Raw genomic sequence first — 25,915 nt, forward strand, 5'->3', positions numbered from 1 at the left:
GCCTTTTCTGTTTATGTAGTGCTGAGGAATCAAACCCAGGGCCTCAGGTATGCAAGGCAAGTACTCTACCACTGAACCATCTTCCCAGCCCCTATTTGTAAATTATTTTGACATATAAAAACCAAGGAAAAGGGGCTGGGAAGGTGGCTCAGTGGTTAAAGCGCTTGCCTTGCATGCATGAGGCCCTGGGTTTGATTCCTCAGCACCACATAAGCAAAAACAAAAAAGTCGGAAGTGGCACTGTGGCTCAAGTGGTAGAGCACTAGCCTTCAGCTGAAGAGCTGAGGGACAGTGCTCAGGCCCAGAGTTCAGGCCCCATGACCGGACCCCCCCCCAAAAAAAAAAACAAAGGAAAAGAAAAAAGTGTACAAGCTTGGTGATACCATTGACTGTTTTTTCTATTTACTAAATTTGTTGTAATAAGACAATATCTATATTAAAGAACTTTCTACTTGAAAACGTTTTTACTCAAAAAGATTTGCTGGGTGCCTGTGGCTCATCCCTGTAATCCTATTCAGGAGACTGAGACATGAGGATTTCAGTTATTGAAGAAAAGTCAGTAAGACTCATCTCCAATTAATCACCAAAAGCCCCCAGAAGTGGAGCTGTGGCTCAAGTGGGATAGAGTGCTAGCCTTGAGCTTAGGGATAGTCCCCAAGTGCTGGTTTCAAGCCCCAGAACTGGCACAGGAAAATAAAAAAAGGAATTGGATGTATGGCACATGGCAGAGTGCCAGCGTCTTGTGAGGTGCAAAGTCCTGAATTCAAGTCCCACTTACCTGCACACACACACACATGCACACACATGTGCAGTAGATTTGTGATTTAGCTGTATGACCATAGGATAAGTAGTTGGTGAGTTTGGGTAATAGTGGTGTACATTTATCTGTACAAATTTGTCTTTTTTGTGGTTGTTTATGGAGTTTAAACTTCCTAGGCAGCTATCCTACAGCAGTATCATCTGTCTCACCCTTTTTGTTTGTTTGGGTTTTGTTTTGTTTTGTTTTGTTTTTGGGTCCGTTCGTGGGACTTGAACTTTGGGCCTGGGTGCTGTCCCTCAGCTCTTCAGCTCAAGGCTAGCACTCTACCACTTGAACCACCGCGACACTTCCACCCTTTTTGTACTGGTTGAGATAGATACTTTTGCTTCCTGCAGGAATCTGGACCTCAATTTGTCTTTTTTAGGGGTTCCATCATAGCTGGATGACAGGTATGGGCCACCACACTCAGCTTTCAATTGAGAAGGGGTGTTGATAGCTTATACCTGTAGTCTCAGCTACTCAGGAGGCTGAGATCTGAGGAGCCAGCCTGGGTAGGAGAGTCTATGAGATGGTATCTCCGCTTAACCACAGATAAAAGCCAGAAGTGATGCTGTAGCTCAAGTGGTAGAGTGTGAGCCTTGAATAAAAGCTCAGGGACAGCGCCCATGCTATGTTCAAGCCCCAGGACCAGCAAAAAGAAAAAAGAGAAGGGGATTACTTTTCTGACTGGGCTGGCCTCAAGCCACAACCTTCTTGATCTCAACCTTCCAAATAGCTATTATTGTGTGAGCCACTGGCACCTTATTATTGTGTGTGTGTGTGTGTGTGTGTGCCATTACCAGGCAATGAACTCCAGGCCTATCCCTCTTGTTTGGCTTTTTCATTTACAGTTAGGGTTGAGCCATATTTCCATTCTGGCTTTTTGCTGTGTAGAAAGTCTCATGGACTTGCCTCTCATTCCAATATGTAAAAAAAGAATATATCTTCTGAGTCAAATATTCCACTACTGGACCTATGTACACATGGAAGTCTGTATATCCATAGCTATGCTATAAATAACCTTAAAAGTTTATATATTAATAAGGAATGGGTTAAATCATGGTGCTGGAAGAACCAATTGTGAAATTATGGATATATAACTATTGAAATAGAATGATGCTTTTATTTATTTTGCTGGTCCTGGAGCTTGTACTCAGGGGCTGGGCACCATCTCTTTTTTGCTTAAGGCTAATGTTCAACCCTGTGAGCCACAGCTCCAGTTCTGGCTTTTTGGTGGTTGATTGGAAATAAGAATCTCACATATTGGGGCTGGGAAGGTGGTTCAGTGGCAGAGTGCTTGCCTTGTATGCATGAGGCCCTGGGTTCAATTCCTCAGCACCACATAAGCAGAAAAAACCGGAGGTAGTGCTGTGGCTCAAGTGGTAGAGTGCTAGCTTTGAGGCTGAAGAGCTGAGGGACAGTGCCCAGGCCCAGAATTCAGGCCCCATGACCACCACCACCAACAACAAAAGAATCTCACATATTGGAAGTGGCGCTGTGGCTCAAGTGGTAGGGTGCTAGCTGTAAGCTGAAGAATTAAGGGAAAGCACTCAAGCCCAGAGTTCAAGCTCTACAACTGTCAAAAAAAAAAAAAGTCTCACATATTGCTGGGCACTGGTGGCTTAGGTCTGTAATCCTAGCTAATCAGAAGGCTGAGATCTGAGGGTCATGGTTCAAAGCCAGCCCGGGTAGGAAAATCCATGAGACTCTTATCTCCAATAAACCACTAGAAAACCAGAAGTGGTGCTGTTGCTCAAGTGGTAGAGTGCTTGCCTTGAGCTGAAGAGTGCAGGGACAGCGACCAAGACCAGAGTTCAAGCCCCACGACAGACAAAAGAAAAAGAAAAAAAAAGTTCACATACTTTCTTGACCAAGCTAGCTTTGAACCACAGTACTCAGATCCCAGCCTCCTGAATACCTAGGAGTATAGGCATGAGCCATTGGCACCCAGCTTTTTTTTCCCTTTTTTTTGGGTCGGTTGTGGGCTTGAACTTTAGGTGCACTCTTCAGCTAAAGGCTAGTGCTCTACCATTTGAGCCACAGCGCTACTTTTGGTTTTCTGGTGGTCAATTGGAAATTAGAATCTCACAGGGACTTTCCTGTCAAGGGCTGTCTTTGAACTGCGATCCTCAGATCTCAGCCTCCTGAGTAGCTAGGTTTACAGTGTGAGCCATTGGTGCCCAGCTCTCCAACTTTTGTTTTTTAAGGCAGTTTGGAGCCAGGCATGGAGATACACACCTGTAACCCCTGCTTGAGAGACTGAGGTAGGGGTCTGAGAGGCTATGTGAAGTCAGACTACGTAGCAAGTTCTAGACCATCCTCCATAGGGACACTTAAAAAACGTTAAGGCGGGCTGGAAATGTGGTTCAGAGTTGAGTCTCAAGGACTTTCCTGTCCTGGCTGGCCTTAAACTGCAACTTCAGATCTCAGCCTCTTTAGTAACTAGGATTACAGGCGTAAGCCACCAGTGCCCAGTTTAGAAAGCTCTCAAAAGTGTAATTGGCCAGGTGCCAGTGGCTCACACCTGTAATCCTAGCTACTCAGGAGATTGAAATCTGGGGATTGTAGTTCAAAGCCAGCCAAGGCAGGAAAGTATGCAAGATTCTTATCTCCAATCAACCATGAGAAAAATGGAAATGGCACTGTTGCTCAAAGTGGTAGAACACTAGCCTTGAACTGAAGAGCTCAGGGATCAGGGACAGTACACAGGCCCGGAGTTCAAGCTCCATAACCAAAAACACACACACAAAAAAAAACAAAACAAAAAAGTGTAACTGGGAATTAAGCCTTGCACATACTAAGCAAGCACCACTGAGATATACCTGTAGATGTTTTTCATGAAGATAACATCCTTAAAAAGCCCATATAGAACTTGGTAACTGCCAATAAGTTAGGTGAGATTTTAATGTCTTTTGATATTTCTCCCTATCCTAATACAGGAGGAAAAAAAAAACAAACCCTGTCATTTGTGCTGATGGCTCAGATCTACAATCCTACTTAGGAAGCTGATATTTGAGGATTGTGGGTTGAAACATACATGGGCAGGCAGAGAAGTCCTTGAAGCTCTTATCTCCAATTAATAAGGTGGAGTTGTGGCTCAAGTGGTACAGCCGAGAGCAAAAAAATCTCAGGGAGAGCATCCAGGCCAAGTCCAAACTCCCTCCAACTCCCACCAAAGAAGTTCAAAAAATAGTTTAGGCTAGAAACCCTACAGTCTAATTTCTAAAATTTAGACTAAAATTATTCCTAAAATAGTTTAGGCTAGAAACACTACAGCCTAAATTTCTAAAAAGAAATTGTACATGCCAGGTACCAGCTTGGGCCTGTCATGCCTGTCATCCTAGCTACTAAAGAGGCCTGAGATCTGATGATCATAGTTCAACAAGTCAGTCCTGGCAGGAAAGCCCCTGTGAGATTGGTAATTTCCAATTAACCACTCAAAATCTGGAAGTGGAGTTGATGTTCAAATTGGCAGAGCACTGGCCTTGAGCAAAAGAGCTCAGGGACAGTCCCCAGGCCCTGAGTTCAAGCCCCACAACCGACAGCAAAACAAAACATACATGTTCAATGATGCTGTGATAGGGTGTGTAAATGCTGATTAGCATTATACTCATGGACTTCCCCACATAGGCTGACTTGAACCAAGATCCTAAATCTCAGCTAGCACAGGTGTGAGCTACTGGCACCTGGCTCACATGTATTCTTCCCCTATTGGATGAACCCCCTGACAACTACTTTGCAGTATTTCCTTTAGCGCTAGCATTATGAGCTGGAAACTAGTACTAGAAGAAATAGCTATCATTTCAGGCATCTAGTTATATCAAAGCACAAACACTTCCTGAACTTGATAAAGGAGTAATGACCACATGTGGTCAGTTTCTGGAAACTTGACAAGCAAACATCTATCCAAATCCACAAGTTAAATTCTGGGAGAGAGTCCAAAAATGTTTCTCTTTCCCTGTGATGATGTACCAGGAATACTGGTTCTAGGGTCTACATTTGTGTAGAATATAAACTGCTTTAACCTAACAGCCATAGAATTTGTAGAGGTAATATACATTTTCTGTAGTACTGGGAGGGGGCTGGGTTCAATTCAGTGTCTTGTTAATAGGCACACCACTGGAGCCACTCTTTTTTTTTTGGTTGGGCATGGGTGTTTAACTCTGGGCCTGGGCACTATCCCTGAGTTGTTTAGCTCAAGACTATGGCTCTATCACTTGAGCCACAGCGCCACTTCCAGTTTTCTGGTGGTTTATTGGAGATAAGAGTCTCACAGATGTTCCTTCCCCTGGGTGGCTTTGAACCGAGATCCTCAGATCTCAGCTTCCTGAGTAGGTGGGATTGTAGGTGTGAGCCACCAGCGCCCGGCTCCCCTACTCAATTCTGCACACCAAACTCTTTAAGGTAAAGCCAGTCTGGAGCACAATACTCCTAGTTGGGATAACAATTTGCACCCCACTACACGATTTTTCTTTTTACAGCTGGTCCTGGGGCTTTAACTCTGGGTCTGGGTAGTCCCTTAGCTCCTTTTCCTCAAGGTTAGTACATTACCACTTGAGCCACAGCAACACTTGTGGCTTTTAGTCATTAACTGGAGTCTCACAGCCTTTCTTCCTCAGATCTCACTTTCCTGAGTAGCTGGTGTCAAGCTCCAAGAGTTTTCATTTGAAATGTTTTCACTCTGGATGGCGTTGAGCTATAATCTTCCTGATCTCTACCTCCTACTTAGTTGGGATTTAAATAAGTGTGAGCTGCTCCCAATTTAAACTTCATCCTGCAGGGGATCCAACTCAAGGCCTGGCACATGCTAGGCAAGCATATTACCACTAAACTGTATCTACAGTCTAGGTGGGGATCTTTAGACACAGATGGGTTCAACAATCAATCTGGGATCCTTGCAAGGGAATATAATCTCAACCCCAACCATAATGAACCATATCATATACTATGATGGACAGAAACCAAAGTGCATCAAAAAGCCACTTCCTTCCTAATGTAAGCTATCTTCAAGCAGACATGTTTCAGTTAACCTGAAAAAAAAAAAAGGGCTCCAGTGTTCTTGCAGATTTCCATTTATGAACTTGTAAAGAAAAGCAATCCAGGGCTGGGAAGGTGGTTCAGTGGTAGAGCGTTTGCTTTGCATGCATGAGGCCCTGGGTTCAATTCCTCAGCACCACTTAAGCAAAAAGAAAAAAGCCAGAAGTGGCGCTGTGGCTCAAGTGGTAGAGTGCTAGCCCTGAGCTGAAGAGCTGAGGGACAGCGCCCAGGCCCAGAGTTCAGGCTCCCCCAAAAAAAGAAAAGCAACTCAGCACTCCCCTTTAGTAACTAGTCACAGACCTGAGAAATTTAGGCCAGATATATCTGCAAGACACTTGTCTCTAATTACCCAGCAAAAAGCTGGAAGCAGAGGCTTGACTTAAGTTCTCTTAACACTAGACTAGCCACATGCAAAAGTCCCTAAGTACCAGCATGTAAGAGGGCTTGCCTAGCATGTGCAAGGCCCTAAGCACAACTAATAGTGACAAAAACAGAAACATCCCCAAAGCCCAAGAGGCTGAGATCTGAGGATCATGACTGGAAGCTAGATGAGGCAGGAGAGTATTAGCCTTATGCAAAATTGCTCAGGGACAGTGTCAAAGCCCTGCATTCAACACTCCTGATGGGCACAAAGAGAATCTATTAAGAACTATGAATTTACGTGTCTGATTTCTAAATGCTTGGCCTAGGTAAAACTTTTCAAAGCATCCCTTTCTTCAAACTGCTAGATCCAATAAAGCAGGACACTTGAAAAAAGTTGTCATAACGGAAAAGAATTAAGTTCTATTGTGCACACAATTCTATAGCTTTGTTAGTTAAAAAGTTGAAATTAAACAGAAATAGCTAATTAGTAAAGTCTAAAATTAAAATGAACTGGCAAGGATTTCTTGTGCATGTTACATGAAAAGTCATTTGTCCTTTATTGAGATCCTAAAATTTTATTAGTACAATTTTACTGTAAACATTTGGGTCTGAGAATTTGAAAAAGCCACAGGTAGAGCTGTGGCTCCAGTGGTGGAGTGATTGCTTAAAAAAATAAATAAATAAAAAGCTCAGGGACAGCACCCAAGCCCCAAGTTCAAGCTGCAGAAACAGCACAAAGAAGTTCTTGCTGGGCTCTGGTGGGTCATACATAATCCTAGCCAGGAGGCAGAGATTTGAAGATGGTAGTTTGAAACCAGCCTGGGCAGAACAGTCTATAAGACCCTTATCTCCCTTAACCAGCAAGAAACTAAATGGCACAGCACTAGCCTTGAACAAAAACAGGAAGAGTTCAGTTTAAGTGGAAAAGTTTCTTTCACAACAGATAATCCCACACCCCAAGAATCCCTACATCGTTTGAAAGGCTGATACATCTTAATACTGTTCAGATTTTAATGAAAAATTTTAATGAAAAAGGATTTTCAATTTCTACATCTTTAGCAGTTGAAGTTCCTAAGGTTTAAAAGAAATCATGAGTCAGATCTAGTGGCTCATGCCTTTAATCCTAGCTACTCAGGAGGCTGAGATCTGAGGATTGCGGTTCAAAGCCAGCCTGGGCAGGAAAGTCCATGAGACTTTGTCTCCAGTAAAACACTCAAAACCAGAAGTGGTGCTGTGGCTCAAGTGGTAAGAGTGCTAATCTTGAACTTAAGAGCTGAGGGACAGTGCCCAGGCTGAGTGCCCCACAACTAACCCCCTCCCCCCCAAATAAAGCAAGCTGAGAATTGGATATGGGTACCTGTGGATTACACCTGTAATCCTAGCTACTCAGGAGGCTGAGATCTGAGATTGTTCAAAGCCAGCTCTGGCAGGAAAGTTCATGAAACCCGCTGTGGCTCAAGTGGTAGAGTGTTAGCTTTGAGCTGAAGAGCTCAGGGACAGAGCCCAGGCCCAGAGTTCGAGCCCCATGACCAAAAAAAAAAAAAAAAAAAAAAAAAAAGGCAGAGAACTGAGGAAGTTGGTTCAAAACCAGCTCCAACTGACTACCAAAAAAATAACAAAAAACCCAGAGCTGGATGTTGGTGGCTCATGCCTGTAATACTAGCTACGCAGGAGGCTGAGATCTGAGGATCATGGTTCAAAGACAGACCTGGGCAGGGAAGTCCATGAGATTCTTATCTCCAATTAACCACCAGAAAAACCACAAGTGACACTGTGGCTCCAGTGGTAGAGCGCTAGCCTTGAACTGAAGAGCTCAGGACAGCACCTGGGCCGAGTTCAAGCCCCACAACTGACAAAATGAAACAAAACAAAAAACCAGAAGTAGAATTGTAGCTTAAGTGATAAGAGCAGAGATAGCCTTCACCAAAAAGGCTTAGAGACAGAACCCAGGTCTGAATTCAAGGGCTTGAGAAGTAAAAACTAAATTAAAAACCAGAAAGTCCCCTTTCTTGTTATGTAACAAGAACAAGAAATGTACCAGCAGAAGGAAGTTTAACATTTAGATTTTTAGTAGCACTTTTTAGAATACTCAACTATAGATTTAGAAAGTAGTAATTTGTTAAAGCATGCACAAAGTATAATAGTGAATAAAACCACAACTGACAAATATATTGGTTAACATTCCAAACATGTATAACCAATGAACATGGCCTAGATTTTTTTTTATTGGTATTCACTTCAGTAACTTGAATCCACAGATATAAGCAGAATATAACCAGAGTTACAAGTAAACACAGATTATACATGCAAATTTCGGTTCACAAAGGTCACATGTGCAGGTACAATGAATTAGAAGCGTGCGTCTAGAATTATGGCCAAACTTTAAAAAATGTAAAATTACATCTTGAAAACATGAAGAGATGGTTTACACACACTTCAGAAATAAAATGTTGCTTATACCAGAGATGTATGACAGCTATAGGATTCAAGTGACAAGCAGTAAGATCTCAAGAAATTAATACTGGTCAAAGAGAGTTTTTTTTTACATTTCACTGAAAGTACACTGACTACTGGAATATGAAACCTAGCAGGAACTCAGGGAAAAAATTATAAAATCTAAAGCCAATTATTTAATATTTCTTGCTATCTAAACAACATCATGACATTAAAAGAAAATGGCACCTGCATTTGAATTGCCAATCTCACATGAATGGAATTCTCTAAAAAATGAAATGCATCAAAGCAGCTTTAAACTCCAAATGAAAGGTCTACAAGGCTCAGATTAAAACATGGAATGTTTCAGATGAAAGTAATAAAAATACAACTGGTTTTGTTCTTTATTGAATGGAATTAAAAGTTGTTGACATTCCGTTGCAGCTTGGATCTAATAAATCTCATTTTTCTGAACAGTTCTGTTATCTTTTTCTTAGTGGTGCAAGTTGTCTTACATAGTAGCTTACAGAATCAGTCTCTACAAAGTACTTCTGTCTGTTGCCATTCCGATGAAACAAAAACTATTCATGAACTTAACTGTATATTTTTGCTATAACACTTAGCACATGAACAGACATCTAGTATTTATCCACTAAAACAAAAGAGTACAATAGTTTTCCTCTAACTATCAGTATTGTATTTAAAAAAGGTTAACATTAAAAACAAAGAACCATTGTTTTTTTTGAAATCTTTATGCTTCTTATATATCTTAAGCTTCCTTCTTCTGCCTGCGTTCTTCTGCCAATTTATTCAGAAATTTCTGATGAGAGAGAGGAAAAAAAGAATTATCTCAATTAAGTAACTTGAAAGAAAAGCAACATATCCATCAATCCATCAATAAGTCAATTGAAGTTTAGGGACCTCAGTGTGAATTAGCCTAAAACTTTGTATTTTAAAAATGAGTTAATTCTTTAACTTTAGTTCACAAAGTTCAGGACACCACAATAAGGCATGAAAAAATGGTAAATGTGAAAAATGGATATTTTAATGTGTAATTAACCCTAACTTTTACACATGAAAAAAACAAAGAACATGATCACATAGAACTAGTGCTATGCCCAAAACATAAATTATTTGTTATATCTACTGCACTCAACCAAAATAGCCATGGATAATAATTTTAAAGGTAAAAAATTGATTTACAAAAGCAGGGACTGGGCTGCCCATGGAGTTTGCTAGCTCCTAACATATATGACATCTAGTTTAGAATTTTTAGATAGCAAGATCTACTAACAATATGCAAGATATATTTATTAGCCAGGTGCCAGTGGCTCACACCTGTAATCCTAGCTACTTAGGAGGCTGAGATCTGAGGATCATGGTTCAAACCCAAACCTGGCAGGAAGTCTGTGAGAGTTATCTCCAATAAACCACCAGAAAACCAAAAATGGTTCTGTGGCTCAAGTGGTAGAGCACTAGCTTTGAGCCAAAGAGCTCAGGGACAGCGCCCTGGCCCAGAGTTCAAGCCCCACAACCAAAAAAAAAAAAAAAAAAGCTGGAAGTAGAATTGTGGCTCTAGTGATACAGTGCTAGCATTGAGCTAAAGAAGCAATGGGACAGTGCCCAGCATTGAGTTCAAGCCCCAGGACTGGCAAAAAAAAAGAAAAAAGAAAAAAAGAGGTAAACCTTTTTACTTCTGATTAAAATATATTAAGAGCCACAACTATACCTTAAAAAAATAAACAACCCCCCCTACAAAACCATTAGAAAAAGTATCAATTCTTTTATTAGCAAGATATACTGCCTAGTAGTTCTGATTGCTAATAATGAAATATACAGCCTTAAATAGAGATTTTAGATATAGCTTTTTTTAGCTAGAAGAAAATTATTATAATACAGTCCATATCAAGTATGAAACTCTCAGAGGTTACTTCACATATTATTTCCAAAATTTTCTAATACATATAGTTTCTGACCTAAAATAGCTTAAAAATAAAGTCAATAAAATACTGGTACTAGGGAACAAGGTGTAACTCAACAGTAATAGTATATGCTCAGCATGAGGGAGGACATGGATTCAATTTTACTTTCAGTAAGTTAGTAAAAAATTTAGTATTTGAGTTGGGCACTGGTGGCTCACAACTGTAATCCTAGCCAGCCTGGGCAAGAAAGTTCATGATACTTTTTATCTCCAATGAACTACTCAGAAAAGGCTGGAACAGGCACTGTGGTAGTGACAGCCTTGAGCAAAAGAAGTTTAAGGACACTGCCTAGGCGTTGAGTTTTAAGCCACATGATGGGGGAAAAAATTAGTATTTGCAAAGACTGAAGCGATACAAGCAATACTGAAATCCCCAAATAAAACTACCTTTCATCAATCTAGGCAATACAGAATTTGTCTGGCAGGGTGGTGGCTTAAGTGCTAGAGTACCAGTTAGCAAGCACAAGGCCCTAGCTAGCTCCCGACATATAAGCCAAAAAGAAAACAAAAAACAATTTGATACATAAATGCAATGCAGGTGCACTATTCCTTATCTGAAATGGCTGGGATCAGAAAGAAGTGTTTTGATTAGATTTTGGAGTATTTCTAAATAGGTAACTAACAATACGTAAGGACTCAAGGTAGAGCACCAGTCATGAGCAGAACTATTGATACAAAAACTTGCACTGGGATGAGACTAATCTAATATGAAATTAATTTATGTATTATATCTACATACCATTCTCAAGAAGTAATAGTGCAGTCAAACACAGAATATATACATGATATTCAAGTACTCTGTGACTGAACTATTTCTCTAGTCCCTAAATGTACTTTTATTTCATGTTTTTGTAGGCCTAGGAACTGTCCCTGTGCTTTTCTGCTCAAGGAGAGCACCGTACCACTTTAACCCACGGCTTCACTTGTGGTTTTCTGGTGGTTAACTGGAGATAAGAGTTTCACACACATAGGCTGGGAATGTGGCTTAGTGGTAGACTTCTTGCCTAGCACGCATGAAGCCCTAGATTCCTCAGTACTGCATAAACAGAAAGGGCTGGAAGTGGCACTGTGGCTCAGGTAGTAGTGTGCTAGCCTTGAGCAAAAAGAAGCTCAGGGACAGTGATCAGGCCCTGAGCTCAAGCCCCAGCATTAGTGCCCAACCCCTCACCCCCCAAAAAGGCGAGTCTCACATACTTTACTGGCCTGGGGTGGTGTTGAACTATGATCTTCAGACCTTAAGTCTCCTGAGTAGTAAAGATTACAGACTTGAGTTACCAGTGTCTAATTCTAAATCATTACTTCAACCCAGGGGCTGCAAAAAAGACTTCCTGAACAGTGCCCAGGCCTTAAGTTCAAGTCCCCAAAAAACAAAAAAGCAAAACCATGTTCAACAGATGTTTCCAGAGTCCATTAACTTGTGTAAATAAAGCCACAAATGAAAAATATAAAAATTTCCTCAGGATAAAGCACTGTGCCAGGTCCACAGACTTACACACATTATATTTATAGATTGCATTTATTTCTATATCTTAAGTGATGTTAGCTTTCACAAAAGAACTCTCCTGTTTTAGATTCAGCCTTACCTTTAATTTCTGATAATGAGGAAGGCTGCTGCAATGAGTATTCTTTGCAACTTCTTCATTTGTATAAAAGAGTGAACACAGCTTACAGTAAAACCCTGTTTTAGGTATCACATAGTCTATACCTAGAAATACAAACATACATTCTTACAAATTAAGTAAACTGAAGAGTGTATTCAGTAGTCTCAAATCTCTTTATCCTGATAATATAATTTGAATCAGACAAGGTATGTGCAATAAGTCCAATACTGCCTAAGCTAAAAACAAAACTATGATACTAGCTTTTTTGTACTTAACTAGTATTGAAGGTCTTACCTAATTGTACTTTTAATATGAAAGACAGACTGTAACACAGAAACACAAAACAAAAAGGAATGTGTAATTTTCAGAAACCTTTATGAGGAGAACATCATTGTGGAATGATAACATAATACAAAATTAAGAAATGGGTAAAAGAAGAAGTGAGAGTGATGTACCAACTTGTTAAGTTTTGCCAACTGTTTCCCACAGGGAAAATAGAAAACTAACTTAACCCTCTCAGATATTAAATAAAACTAATTTTTAAAAGGTAGAAGAGCAAAGTCTTAAAGCTTACCAACAGGAACATTGGGCTGATATGGTCCAATTCTATACTCATCTGGGATTGTATAGTCCTCCTTGGTTTCATCACTTTGGCCATCTGCATTTTCACTTGCGTCTTTGTTGGGATCATCAGTATTCTCAGCAGATTCAGCACCATGTTCCATATTTTCCTCATTTTTAATTCCATTTTCCAGTGCTGCTTCGTTTTCTTGATCAAGTTCTTCGATCTTGTCCACCTTAATTTCAACCAAACCATCATCATTTTTGTCACCAGATTTAAATGTCATGCCTGATTTACGAAGTTTGTGAAGTTCCGAATCTTCCTCATCACCAACCTCATCTAGAGTGACAAAACCTTCCACACTCCCTGGGAAACGACGCTGTTAAGAAAGACAAATTTACTCTGCAACAATTATCTTGCAGCATCCCTTCCATTTGTTTTACTTGAAGGGATAGCGTCTTTGTCTCTTCTCTTTTAAAATAAGGCCTCAATAAGTAGCCTAAGCTTGATCTTCCTTCCTGCCTCAGCCTCTAAAAAGCTGGGATTACAGGCATGTTATTACCATGCCTGGCATGTCTTTGTCTTTCCAAAATTATCTCCTCCTTTCTCCTCCCACTGATGACTTAAATAAATAATGGGTTATGGCTTAGTATGTCTGGCTGCTTGTCCTTGAGATCCAATCCCTAATACCAAACTCAAACCTAGACCAAAAATCAAACTTCACCAAATGGAAAGCCTGGTCAAACATGAAAAACAAAAATAACTTTTGTAAAGACACTTACTTACATTCTATACTTATTTTCTACAACTTCTCAGACAATGTGATAGTGCTCTTATTTAGAAACATGTAAGACAGCTCTTATTTAGTGTAAGAAGTTTTTGTTTTACTGTTCTTTACCAAGGATAAAAATTTAATTTGTAACACCTCAGTTAACTTTTTCTTTTTTTGTTTGTCAGTCGTGGGCTTTGAACTCTGGGCTTGGGTGCTGCCCCTGCACTCTTCAGCTCAAGGGGAGTACTCTACCGCTTGATCCACAGAGCCACTTCTGGTTTCCTATTGGTTTATTGAAGATTCTTATGGAGTTTCCTGACCTGGCTGGCTTTGAACCTCGACCCTCAGATCTCAACCTCCTGAGTAGCTAGGATTATAGGTATGAGCCACCGATGCATGGCTTCAGTTAACTTATTTTTTAATGAGCTGTTTCAAAAGACAGTTAAGGTTGTATTTTTCAAATAGGAAAAATTCTTCAAATTCAAGTGATTTTTAAATAAATAGCAAAATGTTTTAAGTTTTTTTTTGGGTCAGTTAACCTACAAACTCCTTACCCTCACCTGTTTTCTGTTAGAATCAGAATCTTACTATTTGCTTGGGTTAGCCTGAACTCTTGATTCTCTTGCTTCTACCTAAGGAGTACTGGGATTATGTAAGCTCATACCACCTCTTTGAAAACAAGCTGTACAGTAAGATTGGAATACTCAACTTTGATTCTGTAAATGGGAAGTAGGGCATGCTTCTCTCTTTACCCCTCCCTTACTAAAATAAATCTTTGCCTAAAAAAATAAAGCAAATTGCACAAGCATAGAATCAGTATAAAACCCAAGCATATAATATATATACAATAGTTTGAACATGCACTATGAAAAGGTTTTCTTTACAAGTTTTTTTTTAAATGAATTTATGAAATGTTCTACACATATTTATTGTGAAGTTTGGATTTAAATGTTTACATTTTTAATCTTTTTTTTTTTTTTGGGTCGGTCGTGGGCTTAAACTCTGGGCCTGGGCACTGTCTCTTGGCACTTCAGCTCTTTACCACGTGAGCCACAGGGCTACTTCTGGTTTTCTGGTAGTTAACTGGAGATAAGAGTCTCATGGACTGTCCTGCCCAGGCTGGCTTTAAACCTCGATCCTCAGAGCTCTGCCTCCTAAGTAGCTAGGATTACAGGGGTGAGCCGATGGTGCCTAGCTCTTATTTTTTCCCCCTATATAAAATATTTTTCCTTATCTGACCCCGTTTGGTAAGAAAATAATGTGAAAAATTGATCTGAACTAATGTTCCATTAAAACTACTCAGAATAGTCTTAAAAAAGTTACCTTTTTAAGTTTTTTCTTGGTTGCTGATGAAGCACTCAAATCTTTTTTCACAGCTTTATCTGAAGACTCCTTTTTCCCATCAGAAGCCACATCACCTAAATTAGCAAGATCAGTCTCATCTCCCACTGAACTGCCGCTTTCTAGAAGAGCTACTGCTTCTTCTTCATCTACAAGTAGCTCATCTTCAGATTCAAGAAGCATATTAGGTTCTTGTTCTGTCTGGTCATCCTTTGTATCTTTCTCACCATCTTCCCCTGACTTTTCTTCTTGGTCTTTACCTTCGGTTGTACTTTCAGCCTTCTGAGAACCGTCAGTTTTGGATTTCTTATCACTTGGAGATTCTTTGCCATCTGGAGAATAAGATCTTTTTCTGAAATCAAAAAAGACACAAAGATTTTTTTTTTCTGGGATGAAAACTAAAACTTTAATACACAACATGCACAACACATGAAATTGAAATTACCGTGATTTATCTTTTTTTAGTAAGTCAATGCCTCTGTTGGGAATCTAAAAGACAAGAAAGTTTTACAAAAGTTAGTATTTTAAAAACTCATTTGAATATATAATCATCCAGTATTTTGTGACAATCTCTTATATAATCAATGCTTCCTATCCAATCTCTGTACTCATACCAAAGACATATTGCCTATATTCACAAATACATAACAAAATAGATAATTCAGTAATAAAATGGTAACCAGTCTTTTTTTTCTCCCTCTTTTGGTTGGTTGTGGGGCTTGAACTCTGGGCCTGGGTGCTGTCCCTCAGCTCTTCAGCTCAAGGCTAGCACTCTACCACTTGAGCCACAGCACCAATTCTGGTTCTTCTGGTGATTAATTGAAGATTGGAGTCTCATGGACTTTCCTGCCTGGCTGGTTTTGAACCACAATCCTCAGATCTTAGCCTCTTCAGTAGCTAGGATTACAGGCGTGAACCACCAGTGCCCTGCTGGTTACCAGTCTTTTCTAATACTTTTTCTTTGTCAGTTGTGGAACCTGAACTTGGGCCTGGGTACTGTCCCTCAGCTCTTCAGCTCAAGGCTAATGCTGTACTACTTGAGCCACAGCGCCACTTGGGGCCTTTTCTGCTTATGTGTTGTTGAGGAATCAAACCTAGGACCTCATGCATGCAAGGCAAGCACTCTACCACTGAGCCACCTTCCCAGTCCTCAAATATAAAATTTTAAGTAGACAGTAAGAATCTGTCACTCATGTTAATACCTCAGCTCTAAGAGCAGCAGAACCAAGGTAGAAAAGATGTACAATTTTGTTTTTTTATCATTAAATCCTTTTGCTTTCAAAAATTTTCAAAAAGAGAATAAAAGCACCTGAGACTCTATATACTAAATTCAGAGTACTCTCATAGGTTTGAATTGCTCACATATCATAAATCAATCATAACTCAATTTGACCGCCTAGTCTTAAAGTCTGATGACAGTTTCAGTATGCCTAAATAGCTCATTAAAATTTTCTTTAAAAAATTTTTTGCTTTGAGAAAATGGCTTGGTTATTTTTTTTTCTCTTTTTTGTCAGTCATGGGGGCTGAACTCTGGGCCTGGGTGCTGTCCCTCAGCTCTTCAGCTCAAAGCAAGCTCTTGAGCCACAGCACCACTTCCGGCTTTTTTCTGCTTATGTGGTGCTGAGGAACTGAACCCAGGGTCTCATGCATCCGAAGCAAGCACTCTACCACTGAGCCAACTTCCCAGCCCTGGCTTTGTTCGCTTTAGAACGGGTATAGGGCTGGGAAGGTGGCTCAGTGGTAGAGCGCTTGCCTCGCATGCCTGAGGCCCTGGGTTCGATTCCCGAGCACCACATAAGCAAAAATAAAAAAGCCAGACGTGGGGCTGTGGCTCAAGTGGTAGAGCGCTAGCCTTGAGCTGAAGAGTTGAGGGACAGCGCCCAGGCCCAGAGTTCAGGCCCTACGACCGGACCCGGGGGGTGGGGGGTACGGATGAACCGGTATAAACATGCTATGCAATGAATGATTTCCACTTTTAATGGTACAATAGAATTAGTGGTTTCTTCAATGTACAGCAGTCAATACATATACTTACATAATTTCTTTATACATGTATGTTGTGTGGAGAACATGCTAAGGTATTTATTCAACTGTGATTTTAAAACAATAAAGTAATAAAATTATTTTGAAAATAAAGACTGTCACTTGAGATTTTTTTGGGGGGGGTGCTGCTCCTTTTTTTTTTTTTTTGACCAGTCCAGAGGTTGGACTCAGAGCCTGGGCACTATCCCTGAACTTCTTTTTGCTTAAGGCTAGCACTCTACCATTTGAACCACAATGCCATTTACAGCCTCTTCTGTTTATGTGGTAGTGAGGAATCAAACCCAAGGCTTCATGCATGCATGCTAGGCAAGTACTCTTATCATTAAGCCACATTCCCAGCCCTTCCTGTGTATGTGCACGTTCAAGTGCACATGCACATTCTAGCCTTGGGGCTTGAACTCAGGATTTAGATACTGTCTTTGAGCAAAAAATTTTTGCTCAAGGCTGCTTTCCCATTCATGCCACAACTCCATGTGTTTTTTTTGGGGGTGATTAACTGAAGAGTCTCCTGGACTGGCTTCCAATCACAATCCTCAGACTCAGCCTCCTTGAGTATGTGGGATTATAGGCCACTGTGACCTATCAAGAAGTTTTTTTTTTTGTCGGTCGTGGGGCTTGAACTCTGGGCCTGGGCGCTGTCCCTCAGCTCTTCAGCTCAAGGTGAGCGCTCTACCACTTGAGCTACAGCGCCACTTCCGGTTTTCTGGTGGTTTATTGGAGATAGGCGTCTCACGGTCTTTTCTGCCTGGGCTGGCTTTGAACCACGATCCTCAGATCTCAGCCTTCTGAGTAGCTAGGATGACAGGCGTGAGCCACCAGCGCCCGGCAAGAAGTTTTTTTTTGTTTTTTTTTTTTTAAATGAGTAATAAACCAAATGCTACATACCCTCAGCACCAGTTTTTTATATTTCTCAGAAAGGTCAACCTTAACACATCTCCCCTGAAACCAAAGTGCTTTCTTTAGACAATGGTCAACCATTGCCATGGCATCTTCTCTGGTCTCCATCTCAATAAAGGCCTAAAAACAAAGCAAAACAAAAAAACCCCACAAGTCATTATTTTTCACAGAACTGCATAAAACTTTTTAATTTCTATTCTATCCTCATCAACTCTAGTGAAAATTAAGTAAAGCTAAGAGCCTGTCAGACATACAATGCTACCTAAGACTACGAAAGACCAAATACAATCAACTTTTTGTTGCCTTTATGCAAAGAAATTCTAAACTCAGAAGATATCAAAACATTAAAGAGTCTGAAAACATACAAATTTTGAACATTAACCTAAAATATACTTTAACAACAAAAAAAGGTATTCATGTCACCATTTTTTTAGAGGGGGGGGAGAGAGAGAGAGAGTGAGTGAGAGAGACAGAGAAAGTTTTGTGATTGAATCCAGGCTTTCTACTACTGAGCTAAGCAGTCTAAATTCATTTAATAAAAAAACACAAGTATAAGGTAACTTAATTTAGTCATTAAATTTTGATTTTACACAACCTTTTTTTTTTGGGGGGGGGGTTCCGGTCCTGGGGCCTGAACTCTGGACCTGGGAGCTGTCCCTCAGCTCTTCAGCTCAAGGCTGGCGCTCTACCACTTGAGACACAGCGCCACTTCTGGCTTTTTTCTTTTTGCTTACGTGGTGCTGAGGAATCGAACCCAGTGCCTCATGCATGCGAGGCAAGCGCTCTACCACTGAGCCACCTTTCATCTTTTAACTAAACACACTGAAATAAATAAAAAGTTCTAAAGTCCCTAGAGAACTAATGATTTAGCTGGGAGGAGAGGAAAGGTAAAAATAAGAAAAGTAACTTTAAACAGTCATCAATAGGAGGCTCAATTTGACAGTTAATTCAATAGCATCATGTAAAATACCACTTACACAAAAAGGAACTTTTTTGTCCCCTCCCCACCCCCGCCCCAAACCTCACAAAAAGAAACTTTTATCTGCATAGAAAAATCTTGGGAAGCAAACCCTAGAAAAGGTGTCATTAGCAAGGGCAAGAAAGGAAAGGTGTGTGTTTGTGTGTTTTGTCAGTCCTGGGGCTTGAACTCAGGGCCCAGGCACTGTCCCCGAGCTTCTTTTGTACAAGGCTAGTACTCTTCCACTTGAGCCACAGAACCACTTTTGGCTTCTTCTGTTTATGTGGCACTGAGGACTCAAACCCAGGGCTTCACACATGATAGGCAAGCACTCCACCACTAAGCCACATTCCCAGCCTACAGTTTTCTTAATTTATCCAATTCCTCATAGTTTCAACCAACTATGACTAAAAGAAGTTTTACTTGGTGATAAAGATTGAACCCAAAGCCTCACATATGTTAGCATGCAACATGCCACTAAGCACTATTAGCCAACCAAAGTATTCTAAAATCTTTTTGAGAAACTTAAATCTTCTCAATAGGTATGTTACCTGACTTTTCATCCTCATCAATATATAATTCTTTATTTTCCCGTAAGGTTCAGCAAGCTTGAGGACAGCACTGTCAGAATATCCAGAATGGGGTAAATTGCTGAGATGTATCACACGTCCAAGCTCTTGCTTCTGATCAAATTTCTGATCAGGTTTCCCCTCAGGTTTCTTTAATAAACAGGGGAAGTAGAGAAAGGAAAGATGAATCAAATGCAGGCAGGTATGCTGTTATTTTTAATCAATAAAGACAGCCCAAGACAGGCACTGGTGCCCACACCTATAATCCTATCTACTCAGGAGGCTGAGATCTGAGGATCCTAGTTTAAAGCCAGCCCAGGCAGTAAAATCTATGACTCTTATCTCCAAGTAACCACCAAAAAAATGGAAGTGGCACTATGACTTAAGTGGTAGAGCACTCACCTTTAGCTGAAGAGCTCAGGGACAGTGCTCAGACCCAGAGTTCAAGCCCCATAACCAACCAAAACAACAAAAACATGACCCAAATAAAAGAAAAAAATCAATTCTTTTTTTTTTTTTTGTCAGCTGTGGGGCTTGAACTCTGGGCCTGGGTGCTGTCCCTCAGCTCTTCAGCTCCAGGCCAGAGCTCTATGCCACTTGAGTCACAGCTTCACTTTCCATTTTCTGGTCGTTTATTGGAGATAAGAGTCTGCCTGGCCTGGCTTCAAACTGTGATCCTCAGCCTCCTTGATCCTCCTCCTGTGATCCTCAAACAGCCTTCTTGAGTAGCTAGGATTACAGGTATGAGCCATTGGCGCTTGGCTCAAAATCAGTTCTTAAATAGACAAAGTTAACAAACAAATGATGTATTAAACTGATTTACATAGAATGTGAAGGAAAAAGAAACAGAAGAATACTACCTTTATTCGTTTATACTTCTGGGATAAATGAACCCTCACTGGCTTGCCAAATACTAATGCTGGTGTGGTTGTGTAATAATCCACTGCAGCCTGAGCATCTTCTGTGGTTGCCATCTCAATAAACGCCTGAAATAATACAAAAAAAAAAAAAGGATTTATCAAAAACAAGCATGACTTCCAAACTACCTAGTAGATATTATATATAGCTACATCTAAACATTAAACATGTTTTAGGGGAGGACAAAGGAACAGAGAAAGGGATATTGAGATAGGGATGAAGGGGCATTGTACTCATATTCTGACTTATGGAATTATAACCCTTCTGCACAACTATTTAGTAATAATAAAGTATTTTCAGGAATTCAAAGACAAAATAAGACCAGTGTTTCCAAATTGTTATTTTATAAGAAGGTTATCTTAGGGGTTGGGAAGGTGGCTCAGTGGTAGAGCGCTTGCCTTGCATGCCTGAGGCCCTGGGTTTGATTCCCCAGCACAACATAAGCAAAAAGAAAAAAAGCCGGAAGTGGTGCTGTAGCTCAAGTGGTAGAGCGCTAGCCTTGAGCTGAAAGCTGAGGGACAGTGCCCAGGCCCAGAGTTCAGGCCCCACGACCGGACCCCCCCCCCCAAAAAAAATTAAACATGCATAACTGGATGCTGGTGGCTCAAGCCTGTAATCCTAGCTACTTAGGAGGCTGAGATCTAAGGACTGAGGTTTGAAACCATCCCAGACAGGACAATCTGAGACACTTGTCCACAACAAACTACTCTGCTCAGGGACAATACCCAGGATTTGTGAAAATAAACAAACTCCCCTCAAAATTCCTAACATTCTAATGAACTTAAAAACTACACAATCAAAGGGTAAACAAAGGAGGAGGCTGCAATGCTTGATAAGAAATGTACTCATTATCTTGCCCATGTAATTGTAACCCCTCTATACAGTATGTTCACAAAAAATTAAAATTAAAATAAAAAAAAACTACACAATCAAGTTTTTTGAGGAGAGTAAATTCTTCTGCCTAAAGCAAAGCAGTAAATACAATAAAAGCAATGATTATATTACTGACCACTCTGCCTTTTTGCATATGTCTTGGTCCTTGCAGGTTTCCATTTCCAGCACCTTTATGGAGGAAAGAGCATTTTTTTCAGATTTATAATAAATTCACTTATGAGTTCGAAATGGACATCTTTTAAACACAAATGAAGACATTACAAATACATGGTGAAATATATATATATATATTTTTTGGGGGGTGGAGTGGGGTAGGGAGATAGGATTTGAAATCAGGGCTTTGTGCTTTAAGGAAGCATACTACCACTTAAGCCACATCTCCAGTCCCTGAATAAGCCTTGTTATGACTACAATTGTTGCCACCCTTAACACTAAGGTAAGGGGAGGTGTGACTTAAGTGGTAAAGCACTAGCCTTGAGCACAAAAGCTCAGGGACAGGATCAAGGCCCTGATTTCAAGCCCCAGGACTAGTACAAAACAAAAAAGATTGTTTTCTCCTGCATTTACTTTTTAGGACAAAAGATTTTAGAAAAAGGTAATATTAATTTCCATATAATTACCCAAATTTCCTCTTGGTCCAACTGCTGGTCCGCCAAGATGAAATGAAGGAGGTGGAGGTCCCAGAATTCCTGGTGCTGGGTTTGTAGACTGCTGTAACATGAATGGATCACCCCTAGTAATATGAAGAAATATATACAAAGTTGGGGAGAAGTCTGCACTAATGAAAGAATAAAAATTACTACATGGGACTGGGAGGTGGCTTAGTGGTAGAGTGCTTGCATCGCATGCGTGAGGCCCTGGGTTTGATTCCTAAGCACCACATAAGCAGAAAGAGCCAGAAGTGGTGCTGTGGCTCAAGTGGTAGAGCGCTAGCCTTGAGTTGAAGAGCTGAGAGACAGCGCCCAGGCCCAGAGTTCAGGCCCCATGACCAGCAAAAAAAAAAAAAAAAACTACATAAAAGTTTTCTTTTTAAATTTTTCTTTGTTGGTCATGGAGCATGAACTCAGCCTGGGTGCTGTCCCTAAGCTTTAATGCTCAAGGCCAGCACTCTACCTCTTTGAGTTCAGTGCTACTTCTAGTAAGAGTCTAACAGACTTTCCTGTCTGGGCAGGCTTCATCTCATCCTCCAGAGTAGCTACAATTACAGGCGTGAGGCACCAGCACCCAACTATAAAATTTTCTTATCCTAACCTAACTCACATTTGGTAGCAGATATTGAAAATGACTATGAAATATAGAAAATTAAACCTGGATTCCTTAAATTGATCTCCTTTACAAACAATAGCTTAAAAAAATTTGACTTACATTGTATGTCCAGTATCATTGTCAGGATTCCATTCTGGGTAGCTTAAAAAAGACCAGAAAATTAACTTTAAAATAAAACCAACCCCCTTCCCCCTTTTAACAATTACCCTTTTTTGACCTCTAAAGTAGAGATAATCTACTAGTAAATTTAGCTGACAGTCTAGTGTTAAAAGTACTAGTTCTAAAGCATGTAAAATATTTCAAAGGAAAAATTTAAGACAGTGGCTTACAGATGTAGGTGAATGTATGTTGAAATTGAAAATTTCTTATACACTCATTATTCTATGAGAATGTTATATAAGGAACTAGAAATGAAGGTTATATTAGAGAAACAAACAGACCATAGGCTTTCCTTCCCCGATACTAAATATCAAAAGCAGAATTAAGTTGTGACACTAGAAAAGCCAGCCCCAACAGTCAGGCATGTCTGAGAATTTCAACTTCACTCAAAGGGAACTATGTTTTGTTTCATATGGTTTCTTTACAAATTCCATTTTAATGTACCAGCTAAACTCAGAACCAAAGGCATTTTATAAGAAAAAAAAATAAAAAAATTGCTTGATAACTAGTAAATTTTAGTGACCACTCTACGTTTTAGAACATGTGTTCACTATTAAAAATGCTATTATGTCATTAAGTCCATTAAAAATTCTTTCCATATAAATTAATGGGCCAATTTGTATTTACCCTAGAAAGAAAAGTATTTTTATTGAATCTAATCTGCAATGTAATAATCTGAACATGTTATTTCTTGTTAAAAAATTGCCCAGACATTATCTACAACTATGGGATAAGAATACTGTGGATACAAGCCCATAAGCTACCCAAACCCGTAACAGCTGTTTCTGATTCATAGTAAGGATGCTTTAAAGGTATTTCAAACTCCTACATTTCAAGAAGAAGCTGGCATCGGCGACTGTGACTTGCTCCATTGATATGTTGACTCCACTCCTGCAGCAAAGTAAATTAGTAGAATTAACAACAACAAAAAAAGCTAAAATATTTTCATCTGAACCATTTAAAGTTTAGGATGTTAATGTCTATACATTACCATAAGTTATAAAAAACATTAATGGCCCATTCATTAAATCACCTTGATTTAATTTAAAACCATTTCTCTAAGTTTGAAGTTTGATCCTGCCCTCAAATACGCTATGCACATTCTTGGAAAAACTGGATTAACTTGGTCAGCATACTTAATAGGTCTAACAAGAAAAAGATATAGAATAAGGATCAAGAGTACTTGAGATCCAACAAATGTACTAGCATTAATTTCTTCTGTAGACAAAACCAAGTATCCACTTTGTATAATTACATCTGCTATTTGGTAGTACTCTTCTAGAATATGTCTTAAGTATATAAACTAATTAATTTCATTTAGCCTCTAGACATGCTCCAAGTGTATTATTTACTAAACATACAGTAGAAAATACTCCACCATTAACACTGCCAAGAAAGCTAACAGGATTTAACAGGAATGGCTTACTTAGAAAATATTCCCACTAGGGCTGGGAAGGTGGCTCAGTGGTAGAGCACTTGCCTTGCATGCATGAGGCCCTGGGTTCGATTCCTAAGCACCACATAAGCAAAAAGAAAAAAAGCTGGAAGTGGCGCTGTGGTTCAAGTGGTAGAGTGCTAGCTTTGAACTGAAGAACAGTGCCCAGCCCAGAGTTCAGGCCCCACAACCGGACACCTCCCCCCCCCCAAAGAAAATGTTGCCACTGATCAATAAAGTTTCCATATTTCTCTAAAACAAGCAAGCATATTTAAGGAGTGCTTGCTTCCAAATTTTAAGGAGGGAACTTACATACATCATTACTTGCTCCTTTGTGATTTATTTTAAATTTAAAGGAAGTAGCCTACATTTATTTTATTCCAACCAATTTTCTTTTAAGATAAAATACACATATAAAACTAACTTTTAAGCAAATGTAAATAAAGAGGAAAAGTGAATGAAGTGAGTCCTCTATCAAACTGCCTCAGTTCCATTCTGAAACTACATTATTACTAAATGTTGACTCCTAAGTTATTTTAACTAGTTGTTTCAGTATTTTCAGTTTTGAAAAACAAAGTTTTACAGGTGAACTGATTATCAGAACATTTCCAAGCTCATGGAAAGTGCTCTGGAAAAAAAATGTTTTTTAAAAAGTGAGTTATTATTGCATTGCTTATAAATCTCAACTTATAACTTTTTACATCTATTATTTATGTCACAAACTCCCACAAATTGAGGCTATTTCTCTTATATCCACTGATCACTTAATACAATTATAGCTAGAATGTAGCACCAAATTATTAAGTTATACCTCTCTGAAGTCTCAGAATGGTATTTTATAATAAATGGCATTCTAATTTCTGTTAAAAGTTTATAACATTCTGAATTCCTGAACAGAATTAAGTTAAAACCTTGTGAAAATAGTAAGACTGAACACATCCAAGGAAAGTGGTATTTATTTAGAATGTGGGAAATACTAGCTAGCATTTCCATGTATCTCAAAACTAGCTATCTTAAAAACAGTGGTTAATAGGAACAAAGAGATTTGTGACTACTTTCTTATTGGAGGTAACTTTTTTTTTTCCAGTCCTGGGGCTTGAACTCAGGGCCTGGGAGCTGACCCTGAGCCTCTACATGCTCAAGTCTAGCACTTTACCACATGAGCCATAGCGCCTTTCTGAGTAATTTATTGGAAATAAGAGTCTCAAGACCTTTTCTGCCCAGGTTGGCTTCAAACTGTGATCCTCAGATCTCAGCCTCTTGAGTAGTTTAGCTAGGTTTACCAGTGTGAGCCACTGGCACCTGGCTTGGAACTTTTTAAAGCTCTAAGCAAGAAGCATCATAGGTAAAATTCACAAAATTCAGAAGTGGAATTAAACAGATATTAACTTAGAATTTAAAAAAATCTTCAGATTATATATCCTTACAAAATGTTTAAGAAGAATGGTCTATTATTAAGCATGCTTCTAATTTATAGGAGACAACAAGGCTAAAAAGCTGAAAGGGAATGGTATCTTGTCATATTCGTTGAAGTCAAACATGGTTAAACTATGGCTGTTCTTTCAAAATGCTGGAAAGATCACCTACTTATTTATGTTCCACCACCCACCCCTAACATGCAGTACTGTACCAATCCTCTTTCCTTCTTTTGTGTGTGTGTGTAGGGGACACAGTACTTTAGTTTGAACTAAGGGCCCTGGCTTTTGCTACACAGGTGCTATATAATACTGAGCCATATCTCTAGTCCATTTTTTAATTCTGAGATAGGATTTTCTTCCCCAGGGCATATATCTGGACTGGTATCCTACTATTTTAGACTTCCTATTCTGGATAGGATGACAAGTATGCACTATCATGGACAAACAATGGAAAAAGACTCTCCCCGTT

At 39.6% G+C, this 25,915-nt stretch overlaps 1 protein-coding gene across 1 annotated transcript in view; it reads right to left on the reverse strand.

Annotated features, from left to right (window-relative positions):
- Window positions 1-8,359: 8,359 nt before the first annotated feature.
- The window catches only part of Matr3 (matrin 3), a 32,351-nt gene continuing 14,795 nt past the window's right edge, over window positions 8,360-25,915 (reverse strand). The window contains exons 3-14 of the mRNA XM_013020309.1: window positions 23,423-23,484; window positions 22,534-22,575; window positions 21,789-21,901; window positions 21,284-21,336; window positions 20,217-20,342; window positions 19,339-19,506; window positions 17,818-17,949; window positions 15,335-15,378; window positions 14,872-15,241; window positions 12,789-13,011; window positions 12,197-12,318; window positions 8,360-9,452 (exon numbers count right to left, since the gene is read on the reverse strand). Of these exons, the coding sequence (XP_012875763.1) occupies window positions 9,402-9,452; window positions 12,197-12,318; window positions 12,789-13,011; window positions 14,872-15,241; window positions 15,335-15,378; window positions 17,818-17,949; window positions 19,339-19,506; window positions 20,217-20,342; window positions 21,284-21,336; window positions 21,789-21,901; window positions 22,534-22,575; window positions 23,423-23,484 (1,506 nt within the window). The 3' untranslated portion in view covers window positions 8,360-9,401. The remainder of the gene's footprint in view (window positions 9,453-12,196; window positions 12,319-12,788; window positions 13,012-14,871; window positions 15,242-15,334; window positions 15,379-17,817; window positions 17,950-19,338; window positions 19,507-20,216; window positions 20,343-21,283; window positions 21,337-21,788; window positions 21,902-22,533; window positions 22,576-23,422; window positions 23,485-25,915) is intronic.

Source organism: Dipodomys ordii, unplaced genomic scaffold, assembly GCF_000151885.1.
Source record: "Dipodomys ordii isolate 6190 unplaced genomic scaffold, Dord_2.0 Scaffold50, whole genome shotgun sequence".
In the NCBI taxonomy this organism is placed as follows: domain Eukaryota; kingdom Metazoa; phylum Chordata; class Mammalia; order Rodentia; family Heteromyidae; genus Dipodomys; species Dipodomys ordii.